Source organism: Erythrolamprus reginae, chromosome 11 (assembly GCF_031021105.1).
Source record: "Erythrolamprus reginae isolate rEryReg1 chromosome 11, rEryReg1.hap1, whole genome shotgun sequence".
NCBI classification, from domain to species: Eukaryota; Metazoa; Chordata; class Lepidosauria; order Squamata; family Dipsadidae; genus Erythrolamprus; species Erythrolamprus reginae.
In genome coordinates this window covers 5677695-5693393 of record NC_091960.1, presented here as the reverse complement: position 1 = coordinate 5693393, position 15699 = coordinate 5677695, and the positions used below count along the sequence as shown (strand labels likewise).

At 44.8% G+C, this 15699-nt stretch overlaps 1 protein-coding gene across 2 annotated transcripts in view; it reads left to right on the top strand.

The window, feature by feature from the left end:
• The window catches only part of GSK3A (glycogen synthase kinase 3 alpha), a 31121-nt gene extending 15422 nt beyond the window's left edge, over positions 1-15699 (top strand). For both annotated transcript variants that reach the window (XM_070765020.1, XM_070765019.1), the window contains exons 5-11: positions 1053-1183; positions 2974-3080; positions 4489-4586; positions 6452-6547; positions 7758-7944; positions 12543-12644; positions 14159-15699. In XM_070765020.1, the coding sequence (XP_070621121.1) occupies positions 1053-1183; positions 2974-3080; positions 4489-4586; positions 6452-6547; positions 7758-7944; positions 12543-12644; positions 14159-14235 (798 nt within the window). In that variant the 3' untranslated portion in view covers positions 14236-15699. The remainder of the gene's footprint in view (positions 1-1052; positions 1184-2973; positions 3081-4488; positions 4587-6451; positions 6548-7757; positions 7945-12542; positions 12645-14158) is intronic.

Here is a 15699-nt window from a genome sequence, read left to right as displayed (position 1 = left end):
GGTATGTCTGTCTGTATGTTTGGTTTTTTATATTAATGGGTTTTTAATCGTTTTTAGTATTGGATTATTATTGTACGCTGTTTTATGATTGCTGTTAGCCGCCTCAAGTCTTCGGAGAGGGGCGGCATATAAATCCAATAAATAAATAAATAAATTTCCTACCATTTTTTGTGGTAGGAAACGGCAAAAAAAAAAAAGTGTCAATCGGGTATGTTTCATTTGCTTAATGCCCATGTGGTTTACTTACCAATAAGGTTGAGTCACCATGTGGCTCACTTTACGAGCTTCCTGAAAACGGTCTTAAAGTCGGAGGTCATAAGGTGAGTCACATGGTGTCCGCAATGACTTTCAATCCCAAATTCCAGGCTTCGCTGTAGATCAGACGGTAGGGACAAATGATCGCGATAATGAGGTTATCTCATTTAAATTGTGAAAGTCTCTCCTCTGATGCAACCTGGGCCATCGGTTCTGGTCATCATAAGATAGGTTGAATAAAGCTCCATACTTCCAGATATGCTGAGCTGATTCTCCTAGACCAGGGGTCTCCCACCTTGGCCACTTTAAGACTGGTGGACTTCAACTCCCAGAATTCAGCAAAGCTGGACAATAGGGAAATTGATATCATCGGACTAAGGAATGTGCTTTTTAAAAAAATCACATCATTGCATTATCCATAATAAGAGTAGGTAGATAGATACCATATTATGTTTGCTGTATCAGAATTAGAGGAAGACCTTAGTATTAAGGAAATACTTGGTTGTTTATTTATTTCTTTGTTTCTTTGTTTCTTTGTTTATTTCTTCATTTTTTGTTTATTTGTTTATTTATTTATTTATTTGTTTATTTGTTTGTTTATTCATTCATTCATTCATTTATTTATTTATATTTATACATACATACATACATACATACATACATACATACATACATACATACATAGTATTGGATTATACTGTTTTGTTACTGTTGTTAGAGGGGCGGCATACAAATCCAATAAATAAATAAATACAAAATTGACACTCGCTAATGGCCGCTGCCCTTCCTTCCTTCAGGTATACATGTATCAGTTGTTCCGCAGCCTCGCTTACATCCATTCTCAAGGCGTGTGTCATCGAGACATCAAACCTCAGAATCTCTTGGTGGATCCCGATACAGCAGTACTGAAACTTTGCGACTTCGGCAGGTAAGAGAAGCGAGCGACATCAACCACTAACCAGAGGAAGTGGAAGTGGGGTTTGTCTAGAGACCTTTCTGGGCCAAGTGTGAAGAAGGAATTTGTTCTCTGGCGCATAAACGCTGTGTGTACGTGCAAGCAACGGGCGTTTAAATCACAATCATAATCCTAAAATACAATAATCAAAGTCAGCTTGTCCTTAGGGAGTTGAAATCTTTCCCTAAAGATTCATGCACTCTTTGCCTTATGTACAACTTGGTTTCTCTGTGACTCGTGCCTTTCTGGCAATTTTCACGTTGCGCTTGGCTGCCTCAAAGAAAGGCTTTCCTTTCGAGCACAATTGCTACTTCATGGCACCGGACCAGACTACCTCAGGGACCGCCTCCTGCTGCACGAATCCCAGTGACCAGTTAGGTCCCACAGAGTGGGTCTTCTCCGGCTCCCGTCAACTAAACAATGCCGCTTGGCGGGACCCAGGGGAAGAGCCTTCTCTGTGGTGGCCCCGGCCCTCTGGAACCAACTCCCCCCCAGAGATTAGAATTGCCCCCCCACCCTCCTTGCCTTTCGTAAGCTTCTTAAAACCCACCTCTGCCGTCAGGCATGGGGGAATTGAGATACTCTTTCCCCCCAGGCCTTTACAATTTTATGCATGGTATGTCTGTATGTATGATTGATTTTTATAATAATGGGTTTTTTAATCATTTTTAGTATTGGATTATTATTGTATACTGTCTTATTATTGCTGTTAGCCGCCCCGAGTCTCTGGAGAGGGGCGGCATACAAATCCAATAAATAATAATAATAATACTTTCAGAGCTACCGCACCTGGTTGGTCAGTGGTCTTGACTGACCCTTTCCTTCCCCCCCCCCCCATTGTTTTCAGAGTTTTGGTCATTCTGTGACCTTGTTTCTGCATAGCTGTTAAGGTTTTTGTTGTTGTTGTTGCTGGCATGGTTTTATCGGTCATCTTGCCCAGAAGGAATGTATGAGCCACGTCCTGTAAATAAATGTTACAGATCCTACCCTTTCTCCAAGATATTTGAGACCGCACAGTTGGATCCCTCCCCCTTTGCTGCCATTTCCCCCTTCCCACAGCTCTGTGAAGATGTGAGTGCGAGCAACTGGTTTGAGCTTCAAGGTTAAGTGCAATTTGGACCCACTTCTTCCCGCTGCAAATGAGCCCTGATTTTAATAACATGTAGGGCTTTATATGTCATAATAATCATAATAATAATTTATTAGATTTGTATGCCGCCCCTCTCCGAAGACTCCATAAAGGCAAAACCACTTTGAATCATGTCCGGAAACCAATTGGCAGCCAATGCAGTCCACGGAGTGCTGAACCAAGAGATTTCTATGGCTTTTGAATGATGGGCAGAGGGTAAACTGCAGTTCTCAAAACTGGATTGGAGCCAAGACAAAACCTATCCTTGTAATTTTAATCAATTTTAAAAAATGGATTTATAGTGAAAAGATGGACTAGGGGAGACATGATAGCAGTATTCCAGTGTCTCAGGGGAGACACAACGGAGAGGGGTGGCATACAAATCTAATAAATAAATAAAATAAATAAATTTTGTTTACATAGAACTTTATGGTAGATTTATTGTAATGTATATTGTTGTTCTTAAATTGTGCGCTGAATCATTTTTACTTTTTGTTAGATAATAAATACAAATATTAATAGTCTCTAGGGTGGAGGGGGTCATATGGGGGCTTCAATTTATGCCTCTTGGCCCTCATTCCGATAGCATTCTAGTCCTCTGACGTCCCCATCTACTGTTCCCTGTTGTTTTCAGTGCGAAGCAGCTGGTGCGAGGCGAACCCAATGTTTCCTACATCTGTTCTCGCTATTACCGTGCGCCTGAGCTCATTTTTGGAGCCACCGATTACACTTCAAACATAGGTGAGAATGACCTGCCTGCCCATTGAGGCATCTATCTTACAAGTTTTTGCTGCTCAGACTAAGTGAATTTCCTTCCGTAGATGTTGGTTGCTTCCGGAAGCAAACCCTTGTGTGTGAATTGCAAAAAAACAACAACAACAGTTGAAAAGTTTTGCATTGACTTTCCCCAAAACCTCCAGTGTGGTTACAACTTCCAGAAATGCCTTAGGTGGGGAATTCTGGGAGTTGTAGTCAGCTTGAAATGGTTTGCATTATGCTGTAGCTGTTATTTGTGGTTGCATCACAGGAAAAAAAGATTTAGATGGGTAGTCCCCGACTTCCGACCATTCGTTTAGCAACTGCGAAGTTATGACGGTGCAATAATCCTGGCAATCACATTGTCAGAATTCAGATATTCAGCAACTGGCATGTTTGGAGAATCGTGGGACCACCACTCGGGGCTTTCCAACAAAGTTGAGGGGTGGGGGAATAGATAGAATTATTTTTATTTTATTGGCCAAGTGGACACACAAGGCATTTGTCTTGGTGTATATGCAAAATATAAAATATAAAATGAACCAAATTCATTTTACGGTGGGAAAAAATGATAACATTGGGTGTGACTCGTTTAATGACCACATCACTTAGCAATGGAAGTTGTGGCCCCAATTGTAGTTGTACCTCAAGGGTCATCCTTTGTCAAGTGGACCAGGTGTCCGCTTGACTGATTTTTGCAGCCTTATTTGAAAAGAAAACATCAGAGAAACAACATGTAGGATAGAAAAACAGTGCTCTTTCTAATGAAATAAACATTTAAAATGATTGAAGGTGAGAAAACAGAGAGCTCCGTTTCATCACCTTCGATCATCTTCATTTTTAAAAAATATTTTTTTAATTTTGATTATAATACCAACAAACAAATGAACAACGTAAAACATATATACATACCTATATATATACATATTAGTTTACTTAATCAATCACCTTCATTTTTGTTTCATTAGAAAGAGCATGTTTTTTCTATCATGTTTTTTGGTGATGGCTTCTTTTCAAATAAGGCTACAATTTCACCTGGTCCACTTGACAAAGAGAATGACCCTATTTTTGTAATGGTCAGGTGAGAATTGCAAGTGCCGTTTCAGACACTCCGTTCTCTTTCCCTGATCTTTTTTAGCCAGCGTATTGATTCCTGTCAGCTGGCTTTGTATTTCTGTGTTGATTGACAAGCATTTTCTCCAGCCCTTAACTGTGTCTAAAATCTGCTTGGTGATGCTCAGTTTTGAACCCGAGATCTTTTGCCTGGCCAGAAAGCCAGTGACGCAAGAGGGTGGTTTCAAGAACCAAGTGGAAGCAATGAAGCTCTTTGTAGCAAGCGGTGGGGCGCTGCTTCTCTCCACGTAGGGCTGACGGCACCCCTTTTCTCTCGTAGATATCTGGTCTGCCGGCTGTGTGCTAGCTGAGCTCCTCTTGGGGCAGCCCATCTTTCCTGGGGACAGTGGAGTGGATCAACTAGTGGAGATCATCAAGGTAAACTTTTTAAACACCCCCTTCTACCCGTAGAGTGTTACAACCTATTTCCAGTCCTGCAAACATTAAAGTGTTTGTAGGACTGGAGGGACCACATTACCTACGGCAGTGTTTCCAAACCTTGGGAACTTGAAGATATTTGGACTTCAACTCCCAGAATTCCCCAGCCAGCATTCACTGGCTGGGGAATTCTGGGAGTTGAAGTCCAAATACAGTAGTCCCTCGCTATATCGCGCTTCACCTACTGCGGCTTCACTTCATCGCGGGTTTTCAAGAAATATTAATGAGAAAAATCATTGGCGGATCTTCGCTGGTTCGCGGGTTTCTGAGGAAGTCGATCGGCAGGTTTAAACAGCCCGCGGAACTCGATCGGCAGGTTTTTCAAAAAAAATATATCACAAATTGTAAATACTGTATTTAAATACTGTATCTAAAATAAATACTGTGTGGGAAGGGTTTATAAACACTTAAAACAATGAAAACTTACCAAACAATTACAATATAAGTACTTAAATAAGTACTATCAGTCGATAAATTCCCCATTGCGGATTTCACCTATCGCGGCCGGGTCTGGAACGTAACACCAGCGATAGGTGAGGGCTTACTGTATCTTCAAGTTGCCAACGTTGGGAAACACTGACCTACGGGACCGTCTTCTGACTTCTGTATCCCAGCAGCCGGTTAGGACTCACAGAGTCGGCATTCTCCAGGTCCCGCCGGCCAGGCAATGCCATGTAGTGGGGCCTAGGGGAAGAGCCTTCTCTGTGGCGGCTCCGACCATCTGGAATCAACTCCCCCCAGAGATTCATACTGCCCCACCACCACCCTTCCAGTCTTCTGTAAGGTCCCAAAGATGCATGTCTGCCGACAGGCTTGGGGCCACTGAAATCTTAACATCTACCCCGGCCTATGAGTGAAGAATGCTATGAATGTATATGATTGGTTCATTAATATATAGGGGGTTTAGAATGTAATTTAAGTTAGATTTTTAGAATATTTTAATATTAGGTTTCTTCATGTTTTTGTATCTGTTTACTGTGAGCCGCCCTGAGTCCCAGGAGAAGAGCAGCATAGAAATCTGATAGATAGATAGATAGATAGATAGATAGATAGATAGATAGATAGATAGATAGATAGATAGATAGATGGTAGATAGATAGATAGATAGATAGATAGATGATAGATAGATAGAGAGATAGAGAGATAGATGGTAGATAGATAGATAGATAGATAGATAGATAGATAGATAGATAGATAGATAGATGGTAGATAGATAGATAGATAGATAGATAGATAGATGATAGATAGATAGATAGATAGATAGATAGATAGATAGATGGTAGAGATAGATAGATAGATAGATAGATAGATAGATAGATAGATAGATGGTAGAGATAGATAGATAGATAGATAGATAGATGGTAGATAGATAGATAGATAGATAGATAGATGATAGATAGATAGAGAGATAGAGAGATAGAGAGATAGATGGTAGATAGATAGATAGATAGATAGATAGATAGATAGATAGATGGTAGATAGATAGATAGATAGATAGATAGATAGATGATAGATAGATAGATAGATAGATAGATAGATGGTAGAGATAGATAGATAGATAGATAGATGGTAGAGATAGATAGATAGATAGATAGATAGATAGATAGATAGATAGATAGATAAATAGAGAGATAGAGAGACATAGATAGGTAGGTAGATAGATAAATGGAGAGAGAGAGAGAGAGAGAGAGAGAGATGTGGAATCAGCCTAACGGGCTGAGTGACTGGGTTTTTCTCTTGTTATCGAAGTACTGTCGAGAGTTGCTGAGGTTTCATTGTTCTCCTCCTTCCCTTCCCTTCTGCAGGTGTTGGGAACACCGACGCGAGAACAGATACGAGAGATGAACCCCAACTACACAGAGTTTAAGTTCCCCCAGATCAAAGCACATCCATGGATAAAGGTAAAGTGGGGGGGGGGAGGAAGAGGACAGGGAGGCTTGTGGGGAAGATAAAACACGATGGCTGACTTTGTGCTATTGCCCAGTTACCTTTCTAAAAGATCACTGGAGAGGACACCCTTGAAGGGGTCTCGGCATAGCAGGGTAACTGTATCAGTAGTGGGTTCCTACTGGAACAGTAAAGGACACCACATCGCTAGCAAAAGTTGAGCTGCGCACTTAGCTTTGGGTGTCTGTGCGCACGGATCCCAGTGTGGTTTTTTTGCTTCTGTGTCCCTGGCCTATGGGGAATCAGGCTGCGCAAGCAAGCAAAACTTCATCTGCACATGTGCAAGATCTAGGTCAGTGATGGCAAACCTTTTTTTCCTTGGGTGCCAAAAGAGCGTGTGTGCGTGCTATCGCGCATGCAGGAATGCCCACTTCCACAATTCAATGCATAGGGAAGGCGAAAACAGCTTGAAAATATCTGGACTTCAACTGCCAGAATTCCCCAGCCAGCGAGTGCCCACACCCATAATTCAATGCATAGGGAGGGCGAAAACAGCTTCCCCTCACCCCCTGGAGGCCCTCTAGAGCAGTGTTTCCCAACCTTGGCAACTTGAAAATATCTGGACTTCAACTCAGAATTCAACTCCCAAAATTCTGGGAGTTGAAGTCCAAATATCTTCAAGTTGCCAAGGTTGGGAAACACTGCTCTAGAGGTCAGAAATGGCCTGTTTCCCAATTTCTGGTGAGCCCAGTAGGCTTGTGTCTTGCCCTCCCCAGGCTCCAAAGGCCACGGGAGGTTAAAAATGCCCTCCCCGACCCCCCCCCCCCCCCCCGAGGTTCTCTGGAAGCCAGAAACGCTCTCCCAGAGCCTCCGTGTGAGCCAAAAATCAGCTGGCCAGCACACCCATGCATGTTGGAGCTGAGCTAGAGCAACAGACATGGCTCCACGTACCACCTGTGGCACCCGTGTCCTAGCTTTGCCATCACTGATCTAGGTCGTGTACGAAACTGTGAAACTTCTTTTTCTGTGGAAAAGGCCCCTGGTACCCAAAGGAAGGGTGGGGCTGCTGTTTTAGATCACTCCACCAGCCGTATCCAACCTTGGATTTAACTGATTTCTGGGGAACTTAGCAGTGATGGGTTTAGGGCCAGGGAGGGGTCCTCAGAGGCAGGGAAGAAGGCCTGGATTGGGTGTGACCACGCCACCTGCTCTCCCCCGCTGCAGGTGTTTAAGCCTCGCACGCCGCTGGAGGCCATCTCGCTGTGCAGCCGCCTGCTTGAGTACACCCCAGCCACTCGCCTCTCTCCCCTGGAGGCCTGTGCCAACAGTTTCTTTGATGAGCTGCGTGAGCCCAACGCTCGGTTGCCCAACGGCCGTGACTTGCCCCCACTCTTCAACTTCAGCCCTGTGGGTAAGTGGATGGCACCTAATCAGTCGGACACAACTGCGGGTGGGTCTTTTTGGTTAAAAAAAAATCCAAGGGGTTTTTTTTGGGCACAGCAGACCATCTAAATGCTGTGTATGTGTGTGAGTGGGTGTAGGGCAGGGGTCCCCAAACGTTTTACACAGGGGGCCAGTTTACTGTCCCTCAGACTCTTGGAGGGCCGGACTATTAAAAAAACCCTATGAACAAATCCCTATGCACACTGCACAAATCTTATTTGAAGTAAAAAACAAAATGGGAACAAATACAATATTTAAAATAAAGAAGTAATTAAATAATTAAGTAATAAACTAATGTATACTTCTTTATTAACAAGTAAATTTAAACTTAAATCAACAAACTCCCTCCATTTCTCCTTCCTTCCCTCCCTCCTTCCTCTCCATTTCTCTCTTCCCTCTCTCTTTTCTTCCTTCTCTCTCATTTGTTTCATTTTCCTCCCCCTCATTTTCTCTCCATCATTTTCTCATTTTTCTCTTTTCTCTCTCTCTCACTCTTTCCATCTATCCCCCTTTCTCTCTTCCTCTCTATCTCTCCCTCTTTCTTTCTCTGTCCCTCTCTCTCTTTCTCTCTCTTTCTTTCTCTCACTCATTCTCTTTCTCTCTCCCTCTTTGTATCTCTCCCTCTTTCTCTTTCTCTCCCTCTCTCTCTATCTCCCTCCTATTCTCCCCGCCATAGTTCCCTCTAAGCTGAGCAGTGAGCAATCGCTCACTTAAAAATCATCATCAGCTCAGAGTTTTCCAAATCTGCCCAGAAGCCGAGAGGGAAAGAGTGAGAGGGAAGGAGAGAGAGAGGAAGAGAGGGAGAGAAACAGATAGAAAAAAGAGAGGAAGGAAAAGAAAAAGAAAAAGAATGGGAGTAAGGAAGAGAGAAAGAAAATCAAAATCTAGTTTGAAACTAGCTCAACTATTTCAGTGGCATTTTGATATTGATAGAGTTGCCCTATTATGAGCTCACTGTTATAGACACACAGTACAGTATTTTATTTTGAAATTCTCGGAGGCAAAACAGGGTGGGTTTTTTATTTGTTTGTTTGTTTGTTTGTTTGTTTATTTATTTATTTATTTATTATTTCTGTGCCGTCCAGTCCCGAAGGGACTGCCGCTCAGACACTATACTTTTCCGCCCACCCCCTCAAAAAATTAGAGGAAACACTGCTCCCCGCCCCTTGCCTCTGTACTGCCTCCTCGCTCGGCAGCAGACCGCGGTGAGTTGACAGGAGATTCGGGAGCTTATTATATCTATTGATAAAATCTCGTGGGCTGCCGCGGGCCGGATAAATTGCCTCAGCGGGCCGCATCCGGCCCCCGGGCCATAGTTTGGGGACCACTGGTGTAGGGGGATTCAGGGAAACAGTGCCGACCCCCTCCTCCCTCCCCAAATGCTGTAAAATTTAAGGAAGCACAGATGCTTGTTATGGGAAAACATACTGTGAAACAATTTTGGAATGTGGCGTGGGTATCATATTTTTTCCCCTCCATACAAATTTCACTGCCTCCTGGTGATCGGCCCGAGATCACCCAGCTGGCTTTCATGGCTAAGGAAGAACTAGAACTCACTGTCTCCCATTGTCTAGCCTGGTGCCTCATCCGCTACACCAAACTGACTCTCGTTTATATTGTGGCTGCTCAAAAAAATAAAGGGAACACTTAAAAAAAAACAGAATGTAGCTTCAAGTAAATCAAACTTCTGTGAAATCACACTGTCCACTTAGGAAGCAACACTGATTGACAGTCAATTTCACATGCTGTGGTTCAGTTTAGTTTAGTTTTACTGTATTGGATTTATATACCGCCCCCCTCCAAAAACTCGGGGCGGCTAACAGCAATCATAAACAGTATACAATACTAATCCAATACGAAAAGCGAATTAAAAACCCCTTAATATAAAAAACCCAAACATACATACATACATACCATGCATACAATTGTAAAGGCCTAGGGGGAGAAGGAATCTTAATTCCCCCATGCCTGGCGGCAGAGGTGGGTTTTAAGTAGCTTGCGAAAGACAAGGAGGGTGGGGGCAATTCTAATCTCTGGGGGGAGTTGGTTCCAGAGGGCCGGGGCCGCCACAGAGAAGGCTCTTCCCCTGGGGCCCGCCAACCGGCATTGTTTAGTCGACGGGACCCGGAGAAGGCCCACTCTGTGGGACCTAACTGGTCGCTGGGATTCGTGCGGCAGAAGGCGGTCCCTGAGATAATCTGGTCCAATGCCATGAAGGGCTTTATAGGTCATAACCAACACTTTGAATTGTGACCGGAAACTGATCGGCAACCAATGCAAACTGCGGAGTGTTGGTGTGACATGGGCATATTTAGGAAAGCCCATGATTGCTCTCGCAGCTGCATTCTGCACGATCTGAAGTTTCCGAACACTTTTCAAAGGTAGCCCCATGTAGAGAGCATTACAGTAGTGATGAGGGTGATGAGGGCATGAGTGACTGTGAGCAATGAGTCCCAGTCCAAATAGGGCCGCAACTGGTGCACCAGGCGGACCTGGGCAAACGCCTCCCTCGCCACAGCTGAAAGATGTTTCTCTAATGTGAGCTGTGGATCGAGGAGGATTTTCTAGCCTGGTGTCTCATCCGCTACACCAAACGGACTCTCATTTATATTGCTCAAAAAAATAAAGGGAACACTTAAAAAACAGAATATAGCTTCAATTAAATCAAACTTCTGTGAAATCAAACTGTCCACTTAAGGAGCAACACTGATTGACAGTCAATGTCACATGCTGTGGTGTAAACAAAATAGTTGTGCAAATGAAATATTCAATATTTCATTCATGCAGATCTAGGATGTGTTATTTGAGGGTTCCCTTTATTTGTTTTGAGCAGTATACTTTATTCTACCATCCTATTCTGCTGCTTCCTGTTCCCTGCATTTGAATGAATGAATGACCGAGAGAATTAATTTGGTTTGGTTTCCCTCTATACAAAAGGTCAGATGAGGTATCCCAGGAAAGGGTTTCAAGCCTCAGCGAAGTAGAACTGGGAAGGGAATAAACCAGGGCAGCTAGAAACGTAATTGGCTGCAACCTGAAATGCTCTTTTTTTAAACAGCGTAGCTCCTTTCGGTTCAGCACCCTTGGCAAAGTTGGTGCTGCCCATGTAACAGTTTAACAGGAGGGGAAAAAATGCCCTTGATGGTATCATGGGGCCTGCAGCCTTTGCCGTCTGGCTGGTCCTGCGCTCCAGATACCATCTTTTGAACGGTTCGATTGCCGCATGAACAGACTTAAAACAATGTGCTGTTTTGCATTGTCATGGAATAATTAATTAGGAGCAGCGTTGGGAAATTAAAAGCCCTTTTTTAAACTACCACTGGTGAAAAGCTTGAGTTTAGATTCATTCCCCCCTACCCCAAAGATGGGCCTTTTTTTTAATGCTTGGTGTCATGACCCTCATACTAAAAATGAATGTCAGGTGGAGCTCACAACCTTTGTAGGCTAGCTGCTCCTCAGGGATGTTGAGGAGCCTGTGGAAATGAGGGAATCATAGAAACATAGAAGACTGACGGCAGAAAAAGACCTCATGGTCCATCTAGTCTGCCCTTATACTATTTCCTGTATTTTATCTTACGATGAATATATGTTTATCCCAGGCATGTTTAAATTCAGTTACTGTGGATTTACCAGCCACGTCTGCTCGAAGTTTGTTCCGAGCATCTACTACTCTTTCAGTGAAATAATATTTTCTCATGTTGCTTTTGATCTTTCCCCCAACTAACTTCAGATTGTGTCCCCTTGTTCTTGTGTTCACTTTCCTATTAAAAACACTTCCCTCCTGAACCTTATTTATTTATTGATTGATTGATTGATTTATTGATTTGATTTAATTTGATTTGTATGCCGCCCCTCTCCGGAGACTCGGAGCGGCTAACAGCAACAATAAAACAGTGTACAATAGTAATCTAATACTAAAAACAATTAAAAACCCATTAATGTAAAAACCAAACATACATACATACATACCATGCATAGAATTGTAAAGGCCTAGGGGGAAAGAGGATCTCAATTCCCCCATGCCTGATGGCAGAGGTGGGTTTTAAGTAGCTTACGAAAGGCAAGGAGGGTGGGGGCAATTCTAATCTCTGGGGGGAGTTGGTTCCAGAGGGCCGGGGCCGCCACAGAGAAGGCTCTTCCCCTGGGTCCCGCCAAGCGACATTGTTTAGTTGACGGGACCCGGAGAAGGCCAACTCTGTGGGACCTAACTGGTCTCTGGGATTCGTGCAGCAGAAGGCGGTCCCTGAGGTAATCCGGTCCGGTGCCATGAAGGGCTTTATAGGTCATAACCAACACTTTGAATTGTGACCGGAAACTGATCGGCAACCAGTGCAGACTGCGGAGTGTTGGTGTAAGATGGACATATTTGGGAAAGCCCATGATTGTTCTCACAGCTGCATTCTGCACGATCTGAAGTTTCCGAACATTTTTCAACCCTTTAACATATTTAAATGTTTCGATCGTGTTCCCCCTTTTCCTTCTGTCCTCCAGACTATACAGATTGAATCCTGCTCTGACAGTTATGGGATGTCTCACCCTCTCTCTCTTTTTGCTTTTTCTTTGCAGAGCTCTCCATCCAGCCAGGGTTGAATTCCAACCTCATTCCACCGCACATCCGGTCCCAGGCAACCTCAGTCGGGCCTGTGCCTGGCTCTGGAACCTCGCACAGTGAGTGCTTTCTCATTTGTGGTGGTGCTTCAGTTGAATTTTGAGGAGGAACTGTCTCACGAGGGGGTGTATGGGGTGCAACAGCAGTAACACTTGGAGGCCTGGGGGTGGCGCTGTGGTTAGAACGCAGTATTGCGGGTCAACTTTGCATTCCACAGACAAGCAGTTTGATTCTGACTGGCTCAATTTTGACTCGGCCTTCCATCTTTCCGAGGTGGTAAAATGAGGACCCAGATTATTAAGGGCAATACAGTGTTCCCTCGATTTTTCGCGGGGGATGTGTTCCGAGACCGCCCGCAAAAGTCGAATTTCCACGAAGTAGAGATGCGGAAGTAAATACACTATTTTTGGCTATGAACAGTATCACAAGCCTTCCCTTAACACTTTAAACCCCAAAATTGCAATTTCCCATTCCCTTAGCAACTATTTAGATTACTCCTCACCGTGTTTATTTATTAAAGTTTATTAAAAAAAATATTTATTAAAGGCAGATGAAAGTTTGGCGATGACATATGATGTCATCAGGCGGGAAAAACCGTGGTATAGGGGGGAAAGGCGTGAAGTATTTTTTAATTAATATTTTTGAAAAACCGTTGTATACTTTTCGCGGAGTTCGAACCCGCGAAAATCGAGGGAACACTGTATGCCGATTCTGTAAACTGCTTAGGGTGGGCTAAACACTATGGAGCGATATGTACAGTGAGTCTAAGTACTATTGCTATATTTACAATCTAGTGTGGTGCCTCTACCTAAGAACGCCTCTACTTACAAACTTTTCTAGATAAGAACCAGGTGTTCAAGATATTTTTTGCCTCTTCTCAAAAACCATTTTCCACTTACAAACCGGAAAAGGCAGGGAGAAGCCTCTGTGGGGCCTCTCTAGGAATTTCCTGGGAGGAAACAGGGACGGAAAAGGTGAGAAGCCTCCATGGGGCCTCTCTAGGAATCTCCTGGGAGGAAACAGGGACGGAAAAGGTGAGGAGAAGCCTCTGTGGGGCCTCTCTAGGAATTTCCTGGGAGGAAACAGGGCCAGAAAAGGCGGGGAGAAGCCTCTGTGGGGCCTCTCTAGGAATTTCCTGGGAGGAAACAGGGACGGAAAAGGTGAGGAGAAGCCTCCATGGGGCCTCTCTAGGAATCTCCTGGGAGGAAACAGGGACGGAAAAGGTGAGGAGAAGCCTCCATGGGGCCTCTCTAGGAATCTCCTGGGAGGAAACAGGGACGGAAAAGGTGAGGAGAAGCCTCCATGGGGCCTCTCTAGGAATCTCCTGGGAGGAAACAGGGCCTCCACCCTCCCTGTGGTTTCCCCAACCGCATGCATTATTTGCTTTCACGTTGATTCCTATGGGAAAAATGGCTTCTTCTTACAAACTTTTCTACCTAAGAACCTGGTCACGGAACGAATGAAGTTCCTAAGTAGAGGCACCACTGTATATTTACACTCTATGCTCATTTGGAAAAGGAAGATCCAACATGGCTTCGCACTAAATGTTTCCTGTCTTTCTCTTTCTCTCTAGGTGAGGGAAGAATGAACACTGACAGGAGCCAGGTCACACCCGGAGACGGCGCAGGACCCATTGCCAATACGTCCTGAGGGGTCGCTGGGCCCGGGGGGCAGGTCCCCTCCACTACCCCCCTACCCCCAGGCCACCCACATGGACTTCTCTGAACTGTGAATGGTGGGGGAAAGCAATCTTGGCCCGGGGACCAGGTGGAGGGGGAGGCCAATTGGGGAAGGGGACGGCCACTTGGACCGGAAGTATGGGAGGGGGGGATTCCCTCAAAGGATGTCCTCTAATGCCTTGGCTTGGGGAGGGGGGGTGGGGAGAACAGGAAAAAAAAATATATCCCAGGGCTTGAGGGCTCCCTTCTCTGTCGAAAGCGGTTCAGGTTGGTGTTTCCTGGGGGAAGAGGGGTAGGGGAAGGACCGGAGAGCTGCTGCCATCTTCCTTTCTTCCTCTTCCTCTCCCTCCGGCTAATCCCAAGTCTGCCCCAATTGGAGTTTTTAAGTTGCTCTTGTTTTTAACATCCCCTGGGGAGGGGGTAAACATGGTTTTATTTCCCAGTCTCTCGTCATTCATGCTTTCCAAAACTCCACCTCTCGTACGTCCCCCTTCACACGGTTAATGGTTCCTCCCCCGGATTGCCTTCCATCCCGAGACGTGTCTGTCTGTGAAGCCCGGATGCTGTGTTTTTATTAAGCGGGTCTGTTTTATAGCCCAGTAACATTCGGTTTTGTCCCATTCCAGCGGGGAATTGCCCTTCCTCTCCCCACCCCTTCTCCTGACCTGCTCCTCTGCTTGCCCTGCCTCCGCCCCGCAATCTCTTACCGGGAACAAGCAAGCCCTCTCCCCCCTTGCCTTGGATTGTGTGAGGAGGCAGGCATGGCCAAACCATTCCTCGCTCGTCCTGCGATCCCATCAGAGGTAGCACTGGGGTTTCTTGCAGGGGGAAAACCCCACGGGTGTGTGCGCATTTGTGTGTTTGTGTCTGGAACAAGCTGGTATTAAGAGCAGGCAGAAAACTAGCAGAAGTTTGCTCTGGATTCCGTTGCGTCTGCTCCCTGTAGCAGTTTTCCTCCCCCTCCCCCCCCCCTGGTGCTGCAAAAATCAATTTTGTGGATCTCTTGGGAGGGGGGGGGGGCGTAGGGGTTCTCAAAGGGAATTGGAGAAGGCAAGTTTTAATTTAATGCCGGTTCCCTCCCTGCTGTAAATACATATTTTTCCTCATCTAAATCCCTTAAAATGGCTTCCTTTTTCCATTTTACCTGTAAATAGATTAATTTTTTTCTTAATGAAATGTTGCAATGATTGAAACCCCCCCCTCCCAACCCAATTTCCCTTTCCATTTGCAAATCATCTAGGATTGATGGTTCCCCCTAGGGAGCCAGGGTGCAGCCTGTGGATAATTTCCCTCGCCCTCATATTTATCCTCATCACTGCCTTCCTTCCTTCCTTCCTTCCTTCCTTCCTCCCAACATTGTGTGTTAGTTTCTTTCTTAGGTTTTTTTTGGCTGTGTACAGACATCCGGTTCAATAAATTATTGGCATGAACGGAA